Genomic DNA, 22,953 nt, shown 5'->3' on the forward strand with positions numbered 1-22,953 from the left:
TCACCAAGAAATATTATTACACGTTATGAGAATTCTCTGTAATATTTCTTAATTCCACTTTCTACGAACAATAATATGTCATCAAATTCTTCTTTTAGAATTTAAGTGGTATGTGTACTTTTTGAATTTTGAAGCGCTTAAATAATGGAATATCGAGTCTAGAACTAAGAAAGGCAAGAACTTCTTCAAAGACACTCTGCAGTACGATTTCAAGTGCGTGATGATAACAATACAAATGCAATATATCACCGTTCAGCTTTTACTCTAAAAAATTACATGCACAATTTATACGGCCGGTATTGTAAGCCGCTGTATAAAACACAACAGCTTAAACAGTTAGCAATAAAGAACAATCATCTAAGATATCATATACAACCGAAGAAATATCTCAGAAATTCTGAGTAGCTGTTCAACACTGGGACCTGAAGCTATCATGGTAAGCCTATCGGCGTTTTTTTTTTTTTTTTTTTTTCAGTTACATCTGGATGTAGCTTTGTATCCCAGGGAATAACTAAAAAATCTAAATTTAAATTCATGAAATCTGATTTTACCTCTCGAAGATTTTCTCTTGCTCTCGTAAGGGATGTACGATTGATCATAAGTTTATTTGGATTTAAAATTACTGCATCTGCATAGGCTGTTAATAAATGAGCAGCATCTTTGTCCCTAATATGGCATTTGTCTAACACTGATGAAATGCGAGCAGATATCAATAGCTGTCAAGCTTTTTTGCGTTGTGGTAGACCAGAAAAAGAAAAAAGGTTCAACAGGTTAGGATAGATACCCATTTCGGTTTCTAAATCTTGTGAATTGCAAGAGGAATTTGATGATAATAAAGGATTATGTACTGAAATAGAAGACAGTTTAAAGTATAGATTTTTACATTATTCCGATCTGGAATTTTTTTTTAAATTTATATTTTGGATATGGAAAATAGAGTTGATTTTTATGGTAGGGTAATCGAGGATTTTTCAAAATTTAAATTATAAGAATGCATAAACATTTAAGTATATAACTAAAGAACAGCGAATTAAAATATAATTGTCATTAATTATATTTATAGCATGGAAACCTAGTGACCCTATTTGCTACACCTATTACATACACAGACAATTTTCTAAATCAACACCCCCAAAGCCTGCAGGAGGCAATTTGTTATTTTCAAAAATCATTCATTAATGGCCTTTAGAATCCCTTGTGTCCATCTTGGTGGAAAGAAATGTTCCTCTGCCGCTCGGTTTGAAACGAGCGCGAATAGCGGTATGCCTGTCCCAAGGCCATTGGTGTACATGTACCCTATGTAATATGTAAAATTTTACAGAATAAAAGTGAGAGAATGGTTGGTCTGGAAGTAGCAACATCTGTTGAGGTTCAAAATTACTTTAAATATGAAATCTAGGAATATTTTTACATAAAAATGAGAAAATCCGCATTTTTTTCTTCGAAACTCAAAAAAGGGGGCCCTAGGGGCACGTGTTAATATTCATGGATTGACTTAAAATTTTGCGTGGATCATTTATTTGTATGATGGAACAAATTGAGGGGGCGTCGTGTAAAATATCTACAACTTCAAAAATAAGGACCACCCTAATATATATATATATATATATATATATATATATATATATATACAATAAAATAAATGTAAATAACAGAACGGTTTTAAAAGTAATTTCAGAAAATAAAATTTTTGAATGTTTTCACTATTAAATAAACAAAGATAACTATTTCTGACTTAATATTATTCAATATCGAAGTGGTTACTGATGGAAGCAGAAACTAATAGACCAGTTTGAACCACTGAAATCAATGTTAATCAACAGCCTATTTAACCCTTTAAGAGCGCTACGTTCTAAAAAGAAAGAAAACTTTTCGTAGAGTTAAGAATTTTTGTAGAATTCATTATTATTTCAAACAAAGTGTTCAGTAAGCAGAAAAATATGGAAAAAAAATTTTATGAAAAGTTTCAGCGAACTATTTTGCTCTAAAATTAATTATTGAACATCGTGGTATGAAACAAAAAATATTCGATCAAAAACATGAGTTTCATTTTATTCTGTTCGTTTATTTATGGGAAATCATTAAATAATTTTAAACCAATTCGAGGCTTTTAACCAGTTTATTACAGTCGATTCTGCTGGTCTACTAAAGATTAAGTTCGGTTCAATATGCTTTCAAAATATCTAAAATAAACGATTATAGTACATTTAAAAAAAAACTGATAATTTTTTTCCTTCAACGTCACAAAACCTGCAAGAATTTTTAATTCAATATTTTATGGGGACAATCAAACTTGATTAAGCACATGTCACCCGCCTTTACTATCCCAAAAAGAAGTAAATGCTGTCAAAGCTGTCAAAGTCAAGCCGCAACTTATCGGAGCAGCCACACTACAATAAAATTATTCTTTATAGCATTTCATGAGTTATATGTATTATCACGGTTTTTATAATTAATTCGTTTCTCTAAAAACTATCAATTGATTTTTTTTAATTTGCTTAAGTGTCGAATGCAGTATATGATAATCCGTATTCTGCAATTAAAAAATGTTTCCTAAACACCATGGGGTCGTTTCCGAAATTTTAAAAGTATTTTTTCCCTGAAATAGCATGCTTAAAAACATAGGATTTGACCATTTTCAAATTCTTTGACGAAGTTTAATGTTTTTTAGCAATTGTTTTAATCGGTGCGCAGATTCAATTTCATTTTTTACGTTTCAGCACATGACATTAAAAGTGATGAAATGCCATTCACTGATTCTATTAGCGCAGAGAGCAATATTTGATTCGCTTCTTTACTCACATGTACTGGCAACGATGTGTTTGATAGCAAACATAGAGCGCAATATTTGATTCGCTTCTGAATTATCATAACCAGGAAACGCGGTAGACAGCAAGCGTCAACGTTCAGCGTGCCAGTGGAATAGCGGGCATAATTTTATCACTTGTGACGTCATAAAGACCACGCCTTATTTGAAATATTGGACATTTTAAAAAATTAATTTAAATTTAACCGTTTTGAAAAAAGGAAAGCTTTTCCTCGCTCTATGTATTTTGTTTTTCTTTTTGCTTATTTATCAACTTCAGTGACTAAAAGTAGTACTTTTGACTGATGGAAAAAACCCCATTAAATGAAAATTTTGTTTATTTGCATATCAATCGCGTATTGGCTTTACTTTTCTTAAATCCTCCACGGAAGAAATATTCTTTTTATTGCGAAACAATCACCATTAGTATCTCCTAACGGAATTGCCTTAAAGCTTTTCCATGCAACAGCCAAAATATCATTTCGGAAACATATTCAAATAAATGCCACAATATGTTACAAAAATACATTTCGCTATCATTTGTCTGTATTTTGGATAAATTCTAGATATGTGTCTTTCCAAAAACTAGGTTGATTTATTTGATATTTTTAAAAAAGAAAAACATTTTCGACGTCTTTTTCAAGAGTCGTGATTTGGCAAGTATAAGATCTGTTTCGCATTAAGCAATGTAGGAGATGACATAGAAGCTTGGCAAAGTTTTCTCATTCTTCTATTGGGCAGCCGATCATAACCCAAAACTGGAAGCCTCTACTGCATTTTGATGAACAATAGGGGTCAGTGGGCAAAAAGCCATACTAACATTCTACCATGTTCTTATCATTGCCCGCACGTTGAGTGCAATTTCGAATTAATTTCCATACATTATTTCTAACGAATGAGGGCTCTATACAAAAGAAATCTGTCATTATTTTTTACCATTGACCTTAAGCCAGCATGATATAATCCTTGCGAATGATTACAAAATCTCATTGTCCAAGTGTTGCATAATTACTGCCCTTTGGTGAGAAATTTCGAATTTTAGCTTAGCAATATCTAGTTTCTGTACTGGATGTTTAGTAAAAGAGTTCTCATTTTCAGCAAAAGAATTTTTTTTTTTCCTTTATGAAAAAATATCGGTATAATCACACATTAGAGCTTGAACTTCTGTGATTGAATATGATTCACTTCTGAATCAAAGAAGACGTGTAAATAAAGAAGTTAAAAAGATACCTTATTTTTTAGACGTTTCCTTTTTCTCTAACTATGATGCAAAAAATAAGTATTGTTTCTGATTTCCTTTAAAAAAAAAAAAAAAATAGCGCTGCCCAGTAACTTAAAACAAGCGCTGATTGAATGATTCTTGTTCGCTTGTAGTAATTAAAAATACTTTTTTAAATGACCATACAAGATACAATGTGAACTATGAACATCACTTTATGCCACCACTAGTATTCACTTCTGTTTGCTCTCATTGCCCTTTCTTGGGATAAATATGACTACAAAACTTGTATTATTGAGCGTAGTAAAATTTCACAAAACAGAATACAGTAAAGAAGACAATAGGGTTGTTTCCTTCAGTCAAAAGTAGTACTTTTAGTCGCTGAAATTAACAGAATAAGCAAAATAAATAAATAAATAAATAAATAACACAGAAAATTCTTTCATTTTCCCAACAGTTATTTTTTAATTAATTTTTTAATATGTCCGATTTTTCAAACAAAGCGTGGTCTTGGTGACGTCACACATGATGCTCTTTGACGCATCTTTGTACCGCGTTTCCACGTAATGATAATCAAGAAGCGAATTAAAATTGAGCTCTACGCTTGCTATTAACCATATCGTTGCCAATACACGTGAGTAAAGATGCGAATTAAATATTTTGCTTTGTGAATGGCAACACAGAATGGCATTTCATCGTTTGTAATGTCATCGGCAAGAAATGTAAATAATGAAAGCGCACCGATTTAAGTAATTTTTTAAAAATATTAAACTTAAACAAATTATTTAAAAAGAGTTAGATCATATGTTTTTAAGCATGTTCTTTTAGAAAAAAATACTTTTAAAATTTTGGAAATGACCCCATTGAAACGATTAGGAATAACTAGCTGCGTTGCCCGGCCTTGCCCGGTCTACTTTGAAAATAAAAATTGTGTCAAGTGACGTTGAACAATCAGGCTTAAATACAAGAAAAAAAAACACCATGAAAAATTTCAACTCCAAACAATGACGACAGATATTAAAATACTTTTAAGAAACTAAAATAAAATAAGAAAGATGGACTTAAAAAGCGTAACCATGGAAACACAAATTAAAATAAGTTTAAGAATTGAAAATGAGAAAGATAGAAATAAACAATGGATTCAAAAAGCGTTACCGTGGAAACGCAAAATAAAATGGTTAAAAACTTGAATAGAGAACAGATTTTTGAACTTCATTTAATTCGCTTGCAACTTTTTTTCGAGTGGAGATAGAGGGTTAAACTTTCGACCATAGGTCGAGTTAGATCTCGAGTAAAAAAAAGCAGCTCTTTCCAACGGCATCAAAAAGAAAACTGTGGGACAATTCCTTCACTTTTTATTGATAGATTCAATGAATAAAGTAATGCCTAAATTTCAGCTAAGCCTAAAAAAATTTGAGCTATAAACGCAAACAACTCCCTCCGTAGTTAAATTAGAACATTGAAACAAATTGCGTAGAACGCAGAAAATTCTACCCTTTCCAACGATATGTAAAATAAAACCATCTGCTAAAATACAAGCAGTGGTAATAAATTCAAACATTAGTTCAGAAACTTGTTAATTTCAATCATTTTTGCTAAATCTGTTGCAATAATCATCAGTTGGTTCAAGAAAAAAAACATCAACATCAAAATTTCCTTTTTCCTTGAGCTCAGCTCTTGGTCCCAATTAAGGGGCTTATACATTCTTTTTTCAGTGGAAGCCAAATGAGTAAACATTTACAATAAAACCAACGTACAATAAATGACCAAATAAATTGAAAAATGCAAAATTTGCAGTTACTGCCCTTCATCTGCCCATGGCAGCATAGCTATTATATTAAAAAAGCAAAAACTTTTTTTTTTTTTTCGATTGTTAAAACAAAAAAAAGTTCAACATTTAAAAAAAAAAGAATTAAACACAAACTTGCCGAAAAGACAATTTTAAATAACAATTGTGTTGTTTCCGAAATTTTAAACGTATTTTTTTCCTGAAAGAGCATGCTTAAAAACATAGGGTTTAACCATTTTAAAATAATTTGACAAAGTTTAATGTTTTTTATTCATTTTAATCGATGCGTAGATTGAAATTCAATTTTAACGCTTCTGCACAGGATATCGCAAGTGATGAAATGCTATTCACTGATGCCATTAGCGCACAGGACATCTCATAACCTGGAACCGGTTGATAGCAAAGCATAAACATTTAGAACGGCAATGGCGTAGTGCGCCAAATTGCATCATTTGTGATGTCATAAAGATCACGTCTTATTTCCAAAGTCGGACATTAAAAAAAAAAATAATAACTGTTTAGAAAATAAAAGTTTTTTTCTGGTTCCATGCTATTATTATCATTATTATTATTATTATTATTATTATTATTATTATTATTATTATTATTTGGCTTATTCTATCAATTTCAGTGACTAAACTTGGTACTTTTGACTGAAGGAAACAACCCCAGTGTTTCGTAACCTTAATTTTAACATTCTTTATCAAAATTGTACAGATTGGCTCTCATTTCATACCGCATGCATGGTTGTTTTTTCTTTGTCCATCCATAAGTTTTTATTAAAGGTTGAATAAGTTTTCATTAGGCAAAGTTTAGTTTAGTTTAGGTCCTGCACTTTTTTTTTTTTTTTTTTGTCCATATTTGGTCTTTTGAAACATATAATTGGTTGAATTCAGTAACTTACATGTAAATCAGAAAGGCTTACTTTACGAGATATTTTTTAACACCTTCACAAAAAATATTTCAGGCATTGAAAATTAGAAATATAACGTCTTCAAAACTTGGCCAAACGGAGCCGATTTTTTTTCATTAGATAGAGCTTCTTTTTCTTTTTTTTTCTTTCATTTTTGATCTTTCGAAACAAATATTGATTGAATTCAGTAACTTACTACAAGTAAATCAGAAAGGCTTACTTTACGAGACATTTTTTAATGCCTTCATAAAATTATTTCAGGCATTGAAAATTAGAAATATCACGTCTTAAAAACTTGGTCAAGCGTGTTTTCACACTTTACATTGAATTAAAGAAAATTAGTGTCAGGAAAATTTTAAAAAAACGATTAAAAAAACGCAATTGGAACTATTTGTTTCGAATGTTTTTTTTTAAATTATTATTAATACTAGGGGAAGCAAACATGAAGTTCATTCACTCTCTTTGCTTTACTAGAATTTTACCTCTATAAATGCCAATAATTAATAACCACAGAGCAAAGTATAAAGACAGGATTTTTATCACGAACAAATTGTATTGTTGTGAAGTATATAAATTAGTTTGTAAATAACATTAAAAAATTCATTTTGAATAAAATAACCAGCTTTTATAACAACTTCAACCAGCTATTAGATACAATATTGTTCTGGCTTAAAATAAACATCATCAATTTTTTCACAACTTGCCAGACTACAAATTAAATAACAGAATTTTTTTTTAAATACTAAGCACTTTTCGTAATACACTCACTCATAAGGACAAAATAACTTTTCTGGGTCAGAAAAGACAATTTAAGTATTTCTGTAGTTTTCATTTATTCCAAGAAAAAGACTTCACAAACGAAGAAAAGTGCAGCTCAAGTCATCTAGAGAATGTTTTATCATTATCTAACTTTCAATCATAAATTTGAATGTTGAAACATGTGTGTTTTTCTTAATGGGAAAGTTTGGTTTAAAATGACTTGAGAGCAATTTTCTCCGTTTTTGAAGTCTTTTTCTTGGAATAATTGAAAAATACAGGAATGCTTAAATTGTCCTTTCTGACGCAGAAAAGTTATTTTGTCCTTATGAGTACATTATGAAAAGTGCTTAGTGTTTAAAAAAAAAAAATCTGTTATTTTAAAGTTTTTCGTTTTCAAAAAAAATATTATTTTAAAATTTAATATTTTAGAGTTAAGTTGTACCTTAAGATTAAACAAATCATTTAGTGAAATTTCGAAGTCTCTAAATAGTCTACTAGTTGCTGAGAAATAAGCAAAAGAATTAATCAAAACATACAAATAACTTGTGATAACGATCCTAATATGTCTCTTTACCCCGTTATCGATTATTGGCATAGATGAGGATAAAGCAACGGGAGCAGTGAACAAATTTCATTCCTGCTCCAGAGAAGCTTTGATTCAAAATTTTCATAATGATTACTACTAACATTTCTGTTGCAAGGCAACAAAATTTGTAACAATATGTTTTATATTTAAACATTTAATGGGGAAATTACATGAAATTTGCTGTTTTCCATCCTAACCGAAATAATAATTTTATTTTAGAATTTTAATTTTTCAGCTTTAGGTTGTACCTTAGGATTAAGCAAATCATTTAGAGGAATCCCGAAGTCTCTAAGTGGTCTAGTTGCTAAGATATAAGCAAAAGCAGGCCTCTGATTTTTTTCGGGACAGTCAGGTCAAGTATAATAAAGTGCTTAAAAAGTGTTTTTACTCGATATGTTTTCCTGAAAAATAAATTTAAACAAAATAGAACGAAATAAAACAATAATTTTCTGCAAGCTGATGATAAATAGCGTCTCGCTCAATTTGTTTAAGTTCTAAAGATGATTGCTTAACGCTTATGTTTAAACTATTTCAATAAAATAGTGCGAAAACATCTTCTATGTACAAAAAACTCTGACTAGCTTTTATTGTCAATGGCTCAAAAGGTTAGGCATCTCTCATATTTAAAAAAAAAAAATAATTTGTATAAAAAATGCAAGAAAAGGTTTTGTTGTGGTCACAACATAATAGTTCTGAAATATATGTATACTAAAAATGAAAAACAAAAAAAATTTAAAAAACAAATCAAACCAGCTTTAAAACAGCATTAAAGAAAAAGAGCAAAATTGCCATTCAAATAACTCTAAGCTGCTGTAGAAAGTGGAAACTTAATTTAAACAACATCGATTCTACTTCCGAACATTTTTTAAGTCGTCGTGAAAACGATAGATAAAAACCATGTAGCCATAAATCAATTAAAAATAGTGCATTGCTGACTAACACTACATAAGTGAAGAACTATCGGTACTAATTAGTTTCTAATGTTTTGCTCTGGAGAAATTTGAACAAAATATTATTTCCGTTACACTAACATGATCTCAACAATATGTTGCGCGCTGGTATTAATTAGTTGAAGAACCTGGAACCATTTAAATTTTTAAATTAATATTTGTAACATTTGTAACTGATTCAGTGTTACATATGGTTGCCTCACTTGCCAAATCGATCAACTCCATAAAACAAAGTAGAGAAGAGTTATGAAGAATATAGTTATATATATATATATATATATCCATAGAAATAAATAGGCCCTCGTGTTACATTTTCTGCCATCACATGGTCAGAAATGTACAGAACCAAAACTTTAAAATAAATTCTCATGCTAAGCATTGCTCAAGCAAGATTAAATCATAAATGAGGATTTTTTTTTAACAGTGGAGTTAATCGGTTTGGCAACTGAGGCATCCATATGATTGTATCTCTTCTTTCCGCTGACGTCAAAAATAATAATGTCGTAATCGCTTGATTTGTTTCATAGACTTCCCTCTGTTTGTTAAGCTGCCATTGTCTTTTGAATTCAATTTTACTTCAGACTTTCGACGTTCGAATGGAATTTTTGCCTGTTCAAAATATCATAGCTACCAACAGCAGCTGCTACTTTGTTTAGACTTTTCTGCGTGATTTTATTTAAGCAGCTGAACATTGCTATCGTGTAGTCCTGCGCGTTTTTACTAAGGCCGATTTCTTTACATATTACTTGACCATTTTCGCATTTTTTAAAATAAATTTTTCAAACTCTGGATCTTCAAACTCTCTAACTCCTGTGCTTAATATATTCCTGTTCCCTATGTCGTCAGCTTTGATTACCGTTCCATTTTTCTTAGGATTAACTATCGTGCATTAAATCTTGATAATTTCTATTTAGCACTTCTTAATGAAGAAATTTTTAAATCAGGTAATTTCTTAATAAGTTAGTGAATACAGAACTGAATCTAAATAAAAAGTTTTTCATAGTAGAAATATTACACCTGAACGATAAAATAAAAGAATAATTAAAGAAAAAATGCTTTATTATTTATTAAGAGTTTAATGCTGAAAAAAGACTCTTAATTTATAGCAAAAAACGTCAAGTATATTAAGCCCGTAATCGTTTTACTACATATAAAAAATAAGCTAAATTTTAATCGTTTTCAAAAAAAAAAAAAAAAAAAAAACAGAAAACAAACCTACATTAAAAACTAGGAATGAAAAAAAAAAACCTTCCAATAATTATTTGTATCAAAAAAAAAAAAAAATCTGCAGCTTTTCTGAAAAGTTTGCTTTTGTTGCAATCAATCAATCTTTAAGTTCGTCAATGTTAAGTCTACTGCAGAATGCATTTCGGTTTTCATCAAAACGTTTTTTCGTTTCTGCAAACAAAAAAGTATCTATAATAGTTTCATTCTTCTCTTAAAGGTACATAGGTAGAAGAAAAGCATCGAATATAGAGTACCTTTTGTTTTTTTCACTTTAATCTAACATCATTTAGAAAAAGAAAATATTGAGCGAGAAATGAAGTTCAGAGAAACCTGGGATTAAGATCATTTCAGTTCAAAATCTTAAGCAAAAAAATTTAGCTATAAATTCCAAAAAAAAAAAAAAAAAAAACGTAAATACAGAAGAAATGGTAGCTCAGAAAGTTATAATTTTCAGTGTATGAGATTGACGCAACCTGATTTCTATTGTAAAGAGATGCACACTGTCACCTACACCATTAGTCTTAAGTAAGTACTGAAGCTCTGCAGAATGCTAGAAGAAAAAGGACATGTAAGCACTATACTGAATGAAACTGATGAAATCTTAACAAGCCAGACAACTTTAGAAAGATTCCACACAGAAGAAATCAAAAGGAACGATTTTAATAAATTAAACTGTCTTTAAAGAAACACACGTAAATAAAATTAATAAATAAAAAAGAAACTTTTTCTCTGAAACAAAATTGTGCAACTGATTCAGAGTTCATTGATGATGACCGAACTTTAAAACTTGAAAATGGGGGGGGGGGGATTTTGGGGGGAAAACTCGAAGAAGTCTATTTTATGCTGTAATTTTTACCCACAAAGTTGAATAATGTACAACGAAATCTGAAAAAAAAAAACGTGTAGTTCCTTAATTTCCAGAGAGAAATGATTTTTTGAAGGTTGATTCATCGCAAATTTCATTTTCAGGGGAGTTTATTTACAAAGGACAATATTATTTGCTAACATTTCTTAGATACTAATTGCCTTCTAACCAATGAAAAAAAAATATATAACTACTATTCAATAAACTGCGAAGTTAAAGCATGACATTTTTAGTAACCTAATTCACCCCATCCAAAGGGACAAAATAAGTCATTGAAAATTTGTTTTATAACTTCTTTATCAGTATAAATATTTTGTTTTTTAGTGCAAAACGTCCCCCCCCCCAAAAAAAAAAAAAACAGAAAAAGAGCAGCTGTGTTGTAGCTCGGATAATATTTGAATGATTCAGAATCTTGATTTTCTTTCTGAAATCTGATATTAATAGGCAGTCTCATAACATGTCATTTAGATGTGCTTCTTGGATAAAAGAAGTTTCAATGCTTAAAATATTAGGGAAACAGGAAGTAATGTCATTTTTTTAAACAAAACTTTTAATCAATGATTTAAATGCCCTCGTAATAAAGATTATTTTTTTTTTGTCATCTACTATGCAACTTTTTGCTTAACGATCAATAAAAACCAGTTGGTTTTGGAACAAAATGTCTGAAGATGGCATTTTGGGTATCAGCCAAATTTTCTATTCTTTTGTCACACAGTGACCGGAATTAAAGGAAAATCAGATGGCGCAATGTCAAGCTTATTCCTTCTATTATGAACAGAGAGTAGTTTTGAAGCAGCCTCATTATGCAAGACCACACGGCTCAACATAAGCCCTGAAAAATCCTGGGTTATTGGAATTGGAAGAAATTGGAAAGATTGGTCGATGTCTAAAATGCCAATCCAGAAATTTTGGTTAGAAACCAACTAAGTTTTATCGACCCGGAACTGAAACTTTGCAGATTAAGAGAGGAAAAAATGTTTGTAACAAGAGCATTTACGTAGCATATTATTTGTTTATATTGGTAAAAGGAGAAAGAGGGGGAGATATATATATATACTTGAAGGGAGATTAGTGATGTGTGATATCCAGATGAGTGACCACTCATCTGGTGTGCTAATTCTACATTAGCTACCAGTTTGTTTGGCTCTCTTGGCTCCCTTCAGAGGTTTTTCGCTACCAGCTCAGGTAATTCCTATTCCCTGCTGATCAGTGCTAAAAAGCACGAAACTGCAGTCTTCGGATGGAAACCCTGAGCTGGCGGTGTATTTTAAGTATTTCTGCCTTAGCCCTGGCTTAGGGCGGTAACTTACTACAAAATACATTAAATCTTTCTCAAACTTGTAGATTCACTTTGAAGTAAAACTGGTGCTTAATTTTCATATTAAAAACTTGATTTTTTTTTACTTCATTAAATCTTTGTGAGTAAAACTTTAAGTTAGCATTAAAACTTCGTATTACTATTATTAGTATTTTAAACAAAGTGATATTTTATTATTTTTCATAAAACATTCTTTTTTCCATGTCAAATACAATTAAGTTCAGTGAATACCATTCCTAAAAATAGAGGATGTTTGTTTTATTGTGGTTGAATAAAAAATAGTGTTCGTAAAATTAGAGGACTTAAAATGGAAAACATTTTGTTTGCACGTCCAACTTTAAATTGTACATTTTATTCATATATTTAAGATGTTCATAATTCATTATGATGTATTGTGATCGTTATGAATGTGTAATATGTTTGTAGTTACTTATTTTAGGATAATGTTCAAATCGAACTGTAATCATTCCTTATAAATACTGATCTAAAATCAAATATTAAAAGTTATCTTTCTAATGAATAAATGATTCATTTTAAAATAATGAAACCTGTAAGGTTGAAAAAAAAAGAATAGTTTCATTTACGGCAAAATTGGGAAATTTAATCTAGAAATATTTATGATGTAACACGTTCATTGTGCGTGTATAATGAATACACCTTTAATATGGCCACTGTTAGAACAATTTCCAAATCGTACTGTGATCATTCCTTATAAATACTAACCAAAAGAAGGTCAACGTTTAAGATTAAGTTATATAACTGTAACCTAATCTTAAAAACTTTGACATTTTTATAAATAAATAATTTATTTTTAAAAACAGTGAAGTCCATATAAGAGGGGAACAAATAATTTAGATAATTTAATCATCTATGAAAAATCATATTAAAAATTGTACTACATATACAAATATAAACCACTGTAAAATTCATTTTAAAAAAATTTCTGCCGAGTGAAGTACTTGACGAAAAATAATTCAACACACATCTACTAAGCAGTGATAACGATTTACGACATCTGACCTCAATCGATAGAGGCACAGCAGCCGATTACAGTTTAATATACATTTCCATTTATTTCTCATGTAAATGTTAAAGTATCATTCTTCCCTAGGAAGATGATTCGGGACTGAAACCATGAGCGCCCGATGCTGGTCCGCCCCCGGATGTAGTCCGGCAAAAGGGCCGGAAGAAGCGCTTGACCTGAATTGGGGGCAGCCATTGCCGCGCTCGTTTGACGGTCGGCCCCTCGAGAAAAAACAACAATAAAGGCGATTCGGGAGGATGTTGATGGACAAGGCGTTGGGGGAGGAAGATTGGGAGAGCAAGAGAATGGAAAAGGGGGTGAGACTGACTTGAAAATCTCCTTCTCGCGTTCTTCTTCCACCTTCTGGCGGGCCATCACCTGCAGGATCTGGTTCCGCTCGGCTTCTGTCAAGTGGCTGAGGTCGAGGCCCTCCATGGCTGAGGCCGGCCCATCCTCAGAGGTAGGCCCTGGGCCCCGGCCGGCCCCCGCAGCGCGAAGCCCCCGCGGGCCGTAGACGAGAATCGCAGCCAGTGCACGGGGACGCCATGACTCTCTGCTTGCCTCTCTCTCTCTCTCCTGAGTACGCCGACGAAGCTGCTCTGGAGGGGAGAGGCGGAAAGGTTGCCGCAGTCAGCGGCCTTCTCTACGCCTACACTGATGACGCCACGTCACACGGAGAGTGGGGAGGCGGGAGATTCGCTCCCGATGGCAAGGTCAGACGCGCAGCAGCCATTTTGGAGACCATCCTGTTGGTGCTGTATGTTGCGCTTTTCTACTTCTTCGGTGTCACGACAGCCCTGGGTGGGCACACATGGGAAAGATTTGGTGTGTAATTGTTTCTCCGAAAACCATGTGAATTAAATGACTTCAATGTATAATGTTTTATTATAGGTCACAATAATATTTACTCATATTTAATCAATTTGTAAAAAAATAAATTATTTATAGGTGAAAGTTGCCGTTAATGAACCGGTTCTATGACTAGACCGCGAAGATATTTTCCATACCAGAGTTTGTGCAGACGCGTAATCAGTTTTAGTGCTTTCTTCTGTCTGAAAACAATCTACTGCAGAGTCGTCAAGTAGCTAAAATTATTTAATCATATTGTTAATCGGTCAGAAAAGATTTCTACTATTATCTTACTAATTATTGAGATTTTCATTTAGTTATAACATGCTTTGAATGTCACTGATCATCCAAAAAGGAACATTGACTTTAAAGAGTGCCTTTTCAAATACAATTCTCCATACTTCCTGTTTCATCATGATTCGTCCCAGCAGTAATACTTATAAGAATATTTCAAATGACTATTTGCTATCATTAAACCTCTAGGTGTTTCTATGAATGGACCACCTGACAAAGAGTTTCATTCATTGAAAAGCTCAAATATTGTTGTAATTTCAGCTCAATGATCTTTGAAATTTGCTCAATTGTTTTAAAATAAATATGACAATGAAAAAAATAATCTCAGTAGTTCATGAAAACTCTTATACTTTATTATAATTTCAAGACACATTTTCTTATAAAATTGATTAAAAATTTAAAAGATAATAATAGTTTCAAACACTTTGCTGTTCCAAAAAAATGCAAAATTTAGTAAAATATCGCCAGTGCACAAGTGAGAGCATGTAACGTGCTACAGTAGCTTACAAAAATGGTGGCATGGACCTTAACGAAGTCTGCCGACAACAAAGTGTCCTGAAAGCAACTTTAAACAGTCGCATGGAAGATAAAAACTGGTCTGTTGTTACCTGAGTCACTTATTAAAAATTTAGGAGGTAAGCCCTCCGAAATAGGAATATGATTAGCTGAATATATACAAATATGACCACCGTTTCCCTCACCACACACCAATTTTTGGAGATAGTGACCCCCCCCCCCTTTTCTTTTCAACTTTTAACAGCTTTGTAGCTATTTTTTTTTTTTTTAACGGGATTGAGGCATTTAATCGCCAACATTTTTCTAAGTGTTTAAAAAGGACAAAGTTCAAAAGTATGAACACTTGGAGGGAGTTGGGAGCTTCATGATGTTGTTCCTCCCCATCCCGGCAAATATATATGCGGTTTCCAGTCTCCCTCTATAAGGAACACATCTATAAGCCGAACACTTTTGTTTGGTGCCCCGAGTGTTCAAAAGACGGAGAATCTACAGTATATCATAATATTCTACGTAATATATTTTGATGGGCAATAGGCTATATCAATCAACCTAATATTCATTAATTTTATTACAATATCTACAACGAAGAACTGTATTAAGTTCGATAATGTACAGTTCGAACTTATTACAGTTTCAGAGCTTGTTGGCAACCGTTTGTGGGAATTCGCCCACCACCCCTTTACTTTTTGTTGCATTAACTTTTAAAATTGTTGTTCAGAACCGTTCACCAAATTTTCGAATTGTAATTTTTGTTTTTCATATACAATTGACATGACGGTATAGTAGTGGTGGCATTTCTCTTTTCCTTTTGAAGTCTTCTCTCAGGACACCCTTTTGGGGAATCGAGAAGGTCTTTTGTTATTCGAGTCCTGGGAGGGGAAGTTTAAGTTTAAGCCCTGGGTGGTTTACTGAACTTCTCAAGAATTTTTCTCCAGGCCTCTTTTTTATTGGCCCTTCTAGTTATTATACCCCAAGGTGACGAAATCCTTTTCTAGGCCATCAACTCATATGAGGTTAGGTCGACCTCTAGTTCTAGATCCAGCGAGCTTAAACACAAGTATTTACTGTTTTGAGTTGAACACTCACAATTCAGTCGAATAGCCGGGTCAGAACATTTATATCTAGGAATTTTCATAAATTTGACCATATCAGGTCTTTAAAGGCACGGTAAAGTTCTAAATTGGATCATCTGTGCCAAACACCATCAACTTACGTTCCTGTAAAGATGGCTATTAATATTCATCATGTATTTCTATTTCCCTTGCTTTTATTAGTTATTATTACTGAGAAAAAGCTGTAATTAAAACGCTAAGAGAAGTTGGCCGAAGACAGCTTCTTGTCGTTGGTCAAGTTCTAACTAGACTCATCTGATAAAGGTTCTCGTGTGCTTACTCATCAACTTCCTTGTTGTTTGTTTAGTACTGATGAAGGAATTGCATTTTAGCCGTGAAACAGCTATTCAACTGATTCTTGTTCGTTTCATTACATTAATAAGCTTACTGATTTGCCAGCTCTGCACGGTTTTTCAACTCAACATGTCAGTTTGAAGAAAAGAACAAATAACAAAGAAAAGGTCTAAACTAGATCTACCCTATTTTTGTCGGGTTATGCAAATGACTGCTATTTGATGCGACTCGTAACGCAAAATTAATGAAAGTTAATATGCGTTATCAACGAATCTTTCTTGGATAATATCTCTGATTTTGCGTAACAAATGATACTTTTCAGAACCAAAAGAGTCCGATTGCTTAGAAGGCGGGAAAATATGTATGTGTGTGTTTTTTTTTAAACTATGTACGCGTGCAAAAGAAAAGTGTTCAACAAAGAAAAAATTTCATAGTTAAGCATAAAATGTAAAATCTACAACATTATAGCGCACAAATTTGCCAAAATACGTGCCTGCAATTAGTTTGAACATTTGGGCACTATAACGCTGTTTAATCAGATTTTACGTTTTAGCGCAATATTTAATTATTTCTCATAATTAAGTACATTCGCTTAAATTTTGTTATTACATAGTAAACACTGTTAACTGACAATAGAAAACCTGATCAAAACAAGTACGTAGCAACTAAAAAAAATGTAACGTTACTTGCTAAACGTTCAAAAATAAGCCTAATGAGTTTGTATTGTGAAATTTTTTCCTTCTCTGAAATTGTAACACTCTTACATATACTTAAAATACACCACCAGCTCAGTTATTCCATCCGAGGACTGCAGTTTCGTGCTTTTTAGCACTCATCAGCCCGGAATAGGAATCACATGAGCTGGAGACGAAAAACCCCTTAAGGGAGCCAAGAGAGTCAAACAAACTGGTAGCTAATGTAGAATTAGCACACCAGATGAGTGACCGCAGCAATGGTGCCGTTCAACTCAAAGATTGATGGCAAAGCACCCTTAAGAGGTTTTTCGCCTCCAGCTCTTGTGATTCCTATTCCGGGCTGATGAGTGATAAAAAGCACGAAACTGCAGTCCTCGGATGGAATAACTGAGCTGGTAGTGTATTTTAAGTATTTCTGCCTTAGCCCTGGCTTAGGGCGGTAACTTACTACAAAATACTCTTACATATGCTTGGCGTGTGATATAAAATCCAAGTTCTTTCACATTGGGGGGGGGGGGGATGCAGTCTCCAAGCTCTAATGAGAGGGTGTGGTAACTTGCCAAGAGGGAGTTGTGTAGAAAGTACAATGTACAATGTTCCATTGTACATTGGAAGTAGTGTACAAGTGTTTGGCGATGATAGTAAATACAGGAATATATAAAAAATGTAAGGTATCCTACAAAGAAAAAAAAATTTACATGCTCAATTCATGTCAAATTTCTACTTTATAAAATTACAGTATTGATTTAAATAGCTATTTAATTTCAAATTAGTATTCCTTTATAATGAGGAAGTAACAAACTTCGTCAACTGAAAAGAAAAGATACAGAAAATAAAGGTATTGATTACCTTCACACTGGTAGCTTAGTTTAAACTGTTGAACTGTTTGATATTTTCTTGTAGTTCTGCCTTAGCGGCGGTAGCTTATAACTTAGAGGCGGTAGCTTATAACTTATTGAATTGAAAAGACGTTTTTCAATGAACAATAAACTCTGAATTCGGTTAGAAGAAAATAAATATATTGTTTTCTTGCTAGTAAAAACAATTTGAGTGCGAAATTAATTTATAAATTTCAAAAAATCCCAAAACCGGCAATTACAACAAATTCCTAAAAATGTTTTTTTCTCAACAAATTAAAGAAAAAAAAATACTAAAAAATTTTAAAACCATCATTTTTTTTCAAAACTTTATAACAAATTTAAAACCTAAACCTTGAATATACTAATTACTAAACCATACGTTATGTTGCACAAAAATGACGGCAAAAGTGTTCGTCTGCAAGACAACCGTTTCGCGCTCTATTTTATTTCGAAGCTTCCTTTCCGTAAATATAGTTTTTCCTTGGAGGCACTGCTGTTGAGAGGAAGCGATCTTCGAGTGTCATCTCAGTGGAGAAAAACTTGATAAATATAGTTTCAAAAATATAAATTATAAAATAAAAAGATTGCTTTAAAACAGTGTTTATCATCCAGGGTCCCCCAAGACCGAAGGGCTCGTGATATCGTTAAAGATTTTGCAAGAAATCAAGAGTTTCGACCGCTCTCTAAAGTAAAAGTTACGGTTTAAATGAGCTGTTTGTATTAAAACCAGTTCAGTACAGTTTTTTTTTTTTTAACTTTTTTGCTTTTTTCGCTTGAATTGCATTTAATACACCTCAGTTTTTGTTTTATTTTTTAATTCATCAGGACTGTTTGATTACATTGTGTGGCAAAAAAAAAAAACTTTTAAAATGCTTCTGACACGGTTCTTGCTTATTCTTACGTAAAATGGCCCCCTAAATATATATAAATATGACCACCACTCACCAATTTTTGGAGATAGTACCCCCCCCCCCTTTTGTTTCAACTTTTAACAGTTTTGTAGCTATTATTTTCATTTTGACGGAATGGAGGCATTTAATCGTCTATATTCTTCTACGTGTATAAAGAGGTGAAATTCAAAAGTATGAACATTTAGAGCGAGTTGGGAACCTCATGATAGTGTTCCTCCCGCTCCCTTCCTCCCTGGAATATTTTAAAAAATCATCAAAAACAACCCTTTTTTTCTGAAATTCTTCTCGTAATTTCTTTAATCCTTTTTGTGTAAAACAAGAAGGTCTATGCCTGAAACTATATTGAGGAAGCAAAAATCTGTCTTGAAAAAATCATGAAAGCGTCCCACATTGCATACAAGTCACATCGCAGATCTTAAGCAAAGCTTCCCATATAATTTATATTTTTCCAAGCTACCTCAAAGGGTTCGGGGTCAAAATGTCGACACCGAAATGGAGCGTATACCCATTCAGAGATGTAATTAAGATTTAAAATAAAATTAAATATGCTCATGATATAGAATTAATGTTTATCTACGTTTCTGAACATGCGTTACAACCATTGTTTATCACTTCTTAATAACAAGACGTGTCATGCAATGGGGATGGTGCACCCTTAGAAATATAGATACACATTAATGCTATTTTATAAACATATTTAATTTACTTTTCCTCTAAATTATATCAGTTAACGTAACTTGATTAAGTATGAAGGATTCGGGAAGACCTACGATGCGACTCGTATGCAACATGTGATGCTTCCAAGATTTTTTTTTTTTTTTACAACGTGCATTTTTTATCTGACATGGGACTCATACGTGTGAAACTGATACTTGCCAAAAAAGTGAAAAATAGCGGGGAAAAAATTCTGAAGAAAAAAATAGTCTTGATGATTTTTTCAACAACTTTGGGGGAGAATAAATTCATGAGTCTCCCCCCTTGCTGCAAATATTCTTTTTTTAAAACTTTTCAACTCTCTGAATCTTTATAGACTACAGCACGACACCTGTATCGTGTCTAGTCGTTTATCATATCTTATAACAACGTAAAGTTTCGTATTTACCTACGTATGAGTGTACTTATGAAGAAAATACAATGTTCCCACCTTAAAATTCGCCTGCAATAGGAGAACGAACAAGGTCAAAATCAAAATAGTTTGTTTCACAAATAATACTATTACATTCCGTAAACAGAAGGCGCTATTCTTCTATAAAAATAATAGTTTAGATTTAAATAAAGGGTAAAGATGTTTTGTTTCTTCTTACTTTTAAAAATAATGCTTTGAAATTGGACTAAAAATTTTGTTTTATAAAATGTTCACTTTTGAGCAATGAAGCATATTTTTGTAAACTATATGGCGTTTCCTATGAAGCAATGAATATTAAAATTCATATTATTGAAGAAAAAAACTAGTAAATTAACCCTGTTTTCTGCAAAATATTTTGCTAAAATTAAGAAATGTAATGATTGGTGTCTTGAATTAGAACAGTGGTTCCCAACCTGTGGGTCGTGAGAGAGAGAGAGAGAGAACCGAATCACGATATTATTTCTATTTTAAAATGTGTGCGCAATTTTCAGACTATTACATAAAAAGTAGCATCATTTTTCGTTTCCTTTGTAGCTATTTCAAAGGGAACAACTTACCCGCGGAACTTTTAGCTCGGCCCTCCCCTGCTGTTATATTTAATTCTCTCAACATTATTTTTCTACTACGAGATAGCGGCAAGATAAAATTCATCCCCACCTCTTTTGAGGTTAACAATATGACATCGTATTTAAATAAAATTTGATATTTAGCATTAACTGCTAAAATATTTCGGCAGCACATTTAAGCAGTTTTGTATTAAGTGACGTAACATTACCGGAAGGAATGATTCCGATATTTTTCTGAATTTTATCTTCAAACTGCCTCATTCAAGGATATCATTTTTGCATTCATTATCATTTTTTTAATTACTGAGAGCATAGAGAATTGTTTTGAAGAAGTTTTTTGTGCGAACATTGAAAAGAAAACTCTGCTACAAAACGTTATTTTGCAAAAACGAAAAAAAAAAACAAAAATTCTAAAAAATAATAGAGCAAAATTTTTTTTCGAAATTTTAACATATTTTAAACCTAAAACATGCACACAATAAGTACGAAACCATACGTTACATGATTCAAAAATGACGGCAAAAAGTGCTCGTATGCAGCACAACTTTGTAATTTTACTCTATTTTCTATTTCGAATCTTCCTTTCTGTAAATATACTTTTTCCTCGGAAATACTGCTGTTGAGAAGAAGCGATGGTGGAGTGTCATCAACCGCTTTAGACCTATTGTCCGATGTACCGGACATGAACTTCTAACAGCTGCCAATCATTAAAAAGTTAGTTAAATTGTTTGATTGTTCTGTGGTTGACTCTTAACACTCTCCTCATTATTATCTATGCAAAAATTTCTCATTTTGGGATTGGCAACATTCCTAAATAGGGATTGGGATTCCCAAATATTATTGGTACTTATTTCCAACCATCTATTCTCATCGCAAAAGGTCATTTTTGTTCTGATTTTTTAAAAAATATATAATTTTTAATTCATCATTGCAAAAGCTTATACTATGTGTTTTATTTTTTAGAGAACACTTTACAATGAAGTTTGTGCGACATTTCATGGTTCTGCTTACCTGAAATATTTATTTCAAAATTATGGTCGGTATAATGGACATATCACTACTCTTTTAATTTTTCAATAACAATCTTAGAATTTTGTTTATACGATATTCTTTGCTATAGTACTCGGTCTACCAAATGAAAAAGTTTTGTTTAATTCTAATTACCACTGAAAAGGAATGGATAATCCGATCCAAGATGGTTGCCTTTACTTTTGACGTCACACGATGAAACATTTTGTTTCAAAAATCTGACATTTTCAAAAATTAATTTAAAAAAATAGTACTTTTGAGACATCCCCATTCTATCTTAAAAATTATCGGAGAAATTTTAAATTATTATTTAGCCTTTTCTTTAACATAAATTTTCTGCAGCACATAGAAATTCTGAAATTATCTTTCGTAGCATACTTTGAGTGAATAAAAAAAAAAGAAGGAGAGGGGAAAAAAAACTCGGGAAGGAAAAAAGTTCAATGGTTTGTTTATAATTTCCGTTTGCCGCAGAACCCTTTACTAGGAAATACCTGAAGATTTAAATTTTAGAAAACAATATAACTGAACATAAAAGTTTTTTTCCTCATTATAGAAATACTTTATTGTTCCGTGTACAAATCTGTTTTTCAGGCTAATCCAAAAACAAATCATGTGAAAAAATTAAAATTACAATACACTCAACCCAGTTTTTGTGCGGCAAATAGGGACTACATAAAAAAAGTCCTACAAAGCTTCGCGAGTAACTATAAAAAATAGTTTTCGCTACACAGTTTGAAAAATATATATATGCGGTGGATAGTAACCGCATAAAAAAGTCTCACATAAAAAATAACCCAAAAAATAACTAAGAATTGCTTTTTTAAATGAATTCAAGACACCGCAGCTACTTGGAATCGCGCCATAAGTTTTATAAAGTGGTTTATAAAATACACATCCGAACATTTTGAAAAACTTAATTCGCATTTGTTCATTCATAAATTATTATATTGACTCATGTTTATTTTACACATGCAAAATTTTCAAAGCAACTATTATCCCTCATAGTCTGACTACGCGCGAACTTTCTGGTGGTAAACTGGTTCGAAATCATTTTCGTCACTCAGGGGCGAACTTAAATTTTTGAGAGGGCGGAAAGTCTGACTTTGTTGAATGGAACTCCTAATTTTTGCGAATGATGATAATTTTTCCCAATGGAACTCCAAATTTTTCCGAATGGAACTCCAAATTTCGACGAATGTTGATATGCAGAATGGAACTCCAAACCTTGCCGAATGATGATACTTT

General features: G+C 32.1%; 1 protein-coding gene across 5 annotated transcripts in view; it reads right to left on the minus strand.

Annotated features, from left to right (window-relative positions):
* LOC129235235 (regulating synaptic membrane exocytosis protein 1-like) overlaps positions 1 to 14,066 on the minus strand; it is a 124,304-nt gene extending 110,238 nt beyond the window's left edge. For 2 of the 5 annotated variants that reach the window (XM_054868941.1, XM_054868940.1), the window contains exon 1: positions 13,785 to 14,060. In XM_054868941.1, coding sequence (XP_054724916.1) covers positions 13,785 to 13,891 — 107 coding nt within the window. In that variant the 5' untranslated portion in view covers positions 13,892 to 14,060. Of the gene's footprint in view, positions 1 to 13,784 lie in introns of all 5 variants that reach the window. The other 3 variants (XR_008581575.1, XM_054868942.1, XM_054868944.1) reach the window with 3 other exon arrangements.
* Positions 14,067 to 22,953: the final 8,887 nt, after the last annotated feature.

The sequence above is a fragment of the Uloborus diversus genome, chromosome 2, assembly GCF_026930045.1.
Source record: "Uloborus diversus isolate 005 chromosome 2, Udiv.v.3.1, whole genome shotgun sequence".
Lineage (NCBI taxonomy): Eukaryota > Metazoa > Arthropoda > Arachnida > Araneae > Uloboridae > Uloborus > Uloborus diversus.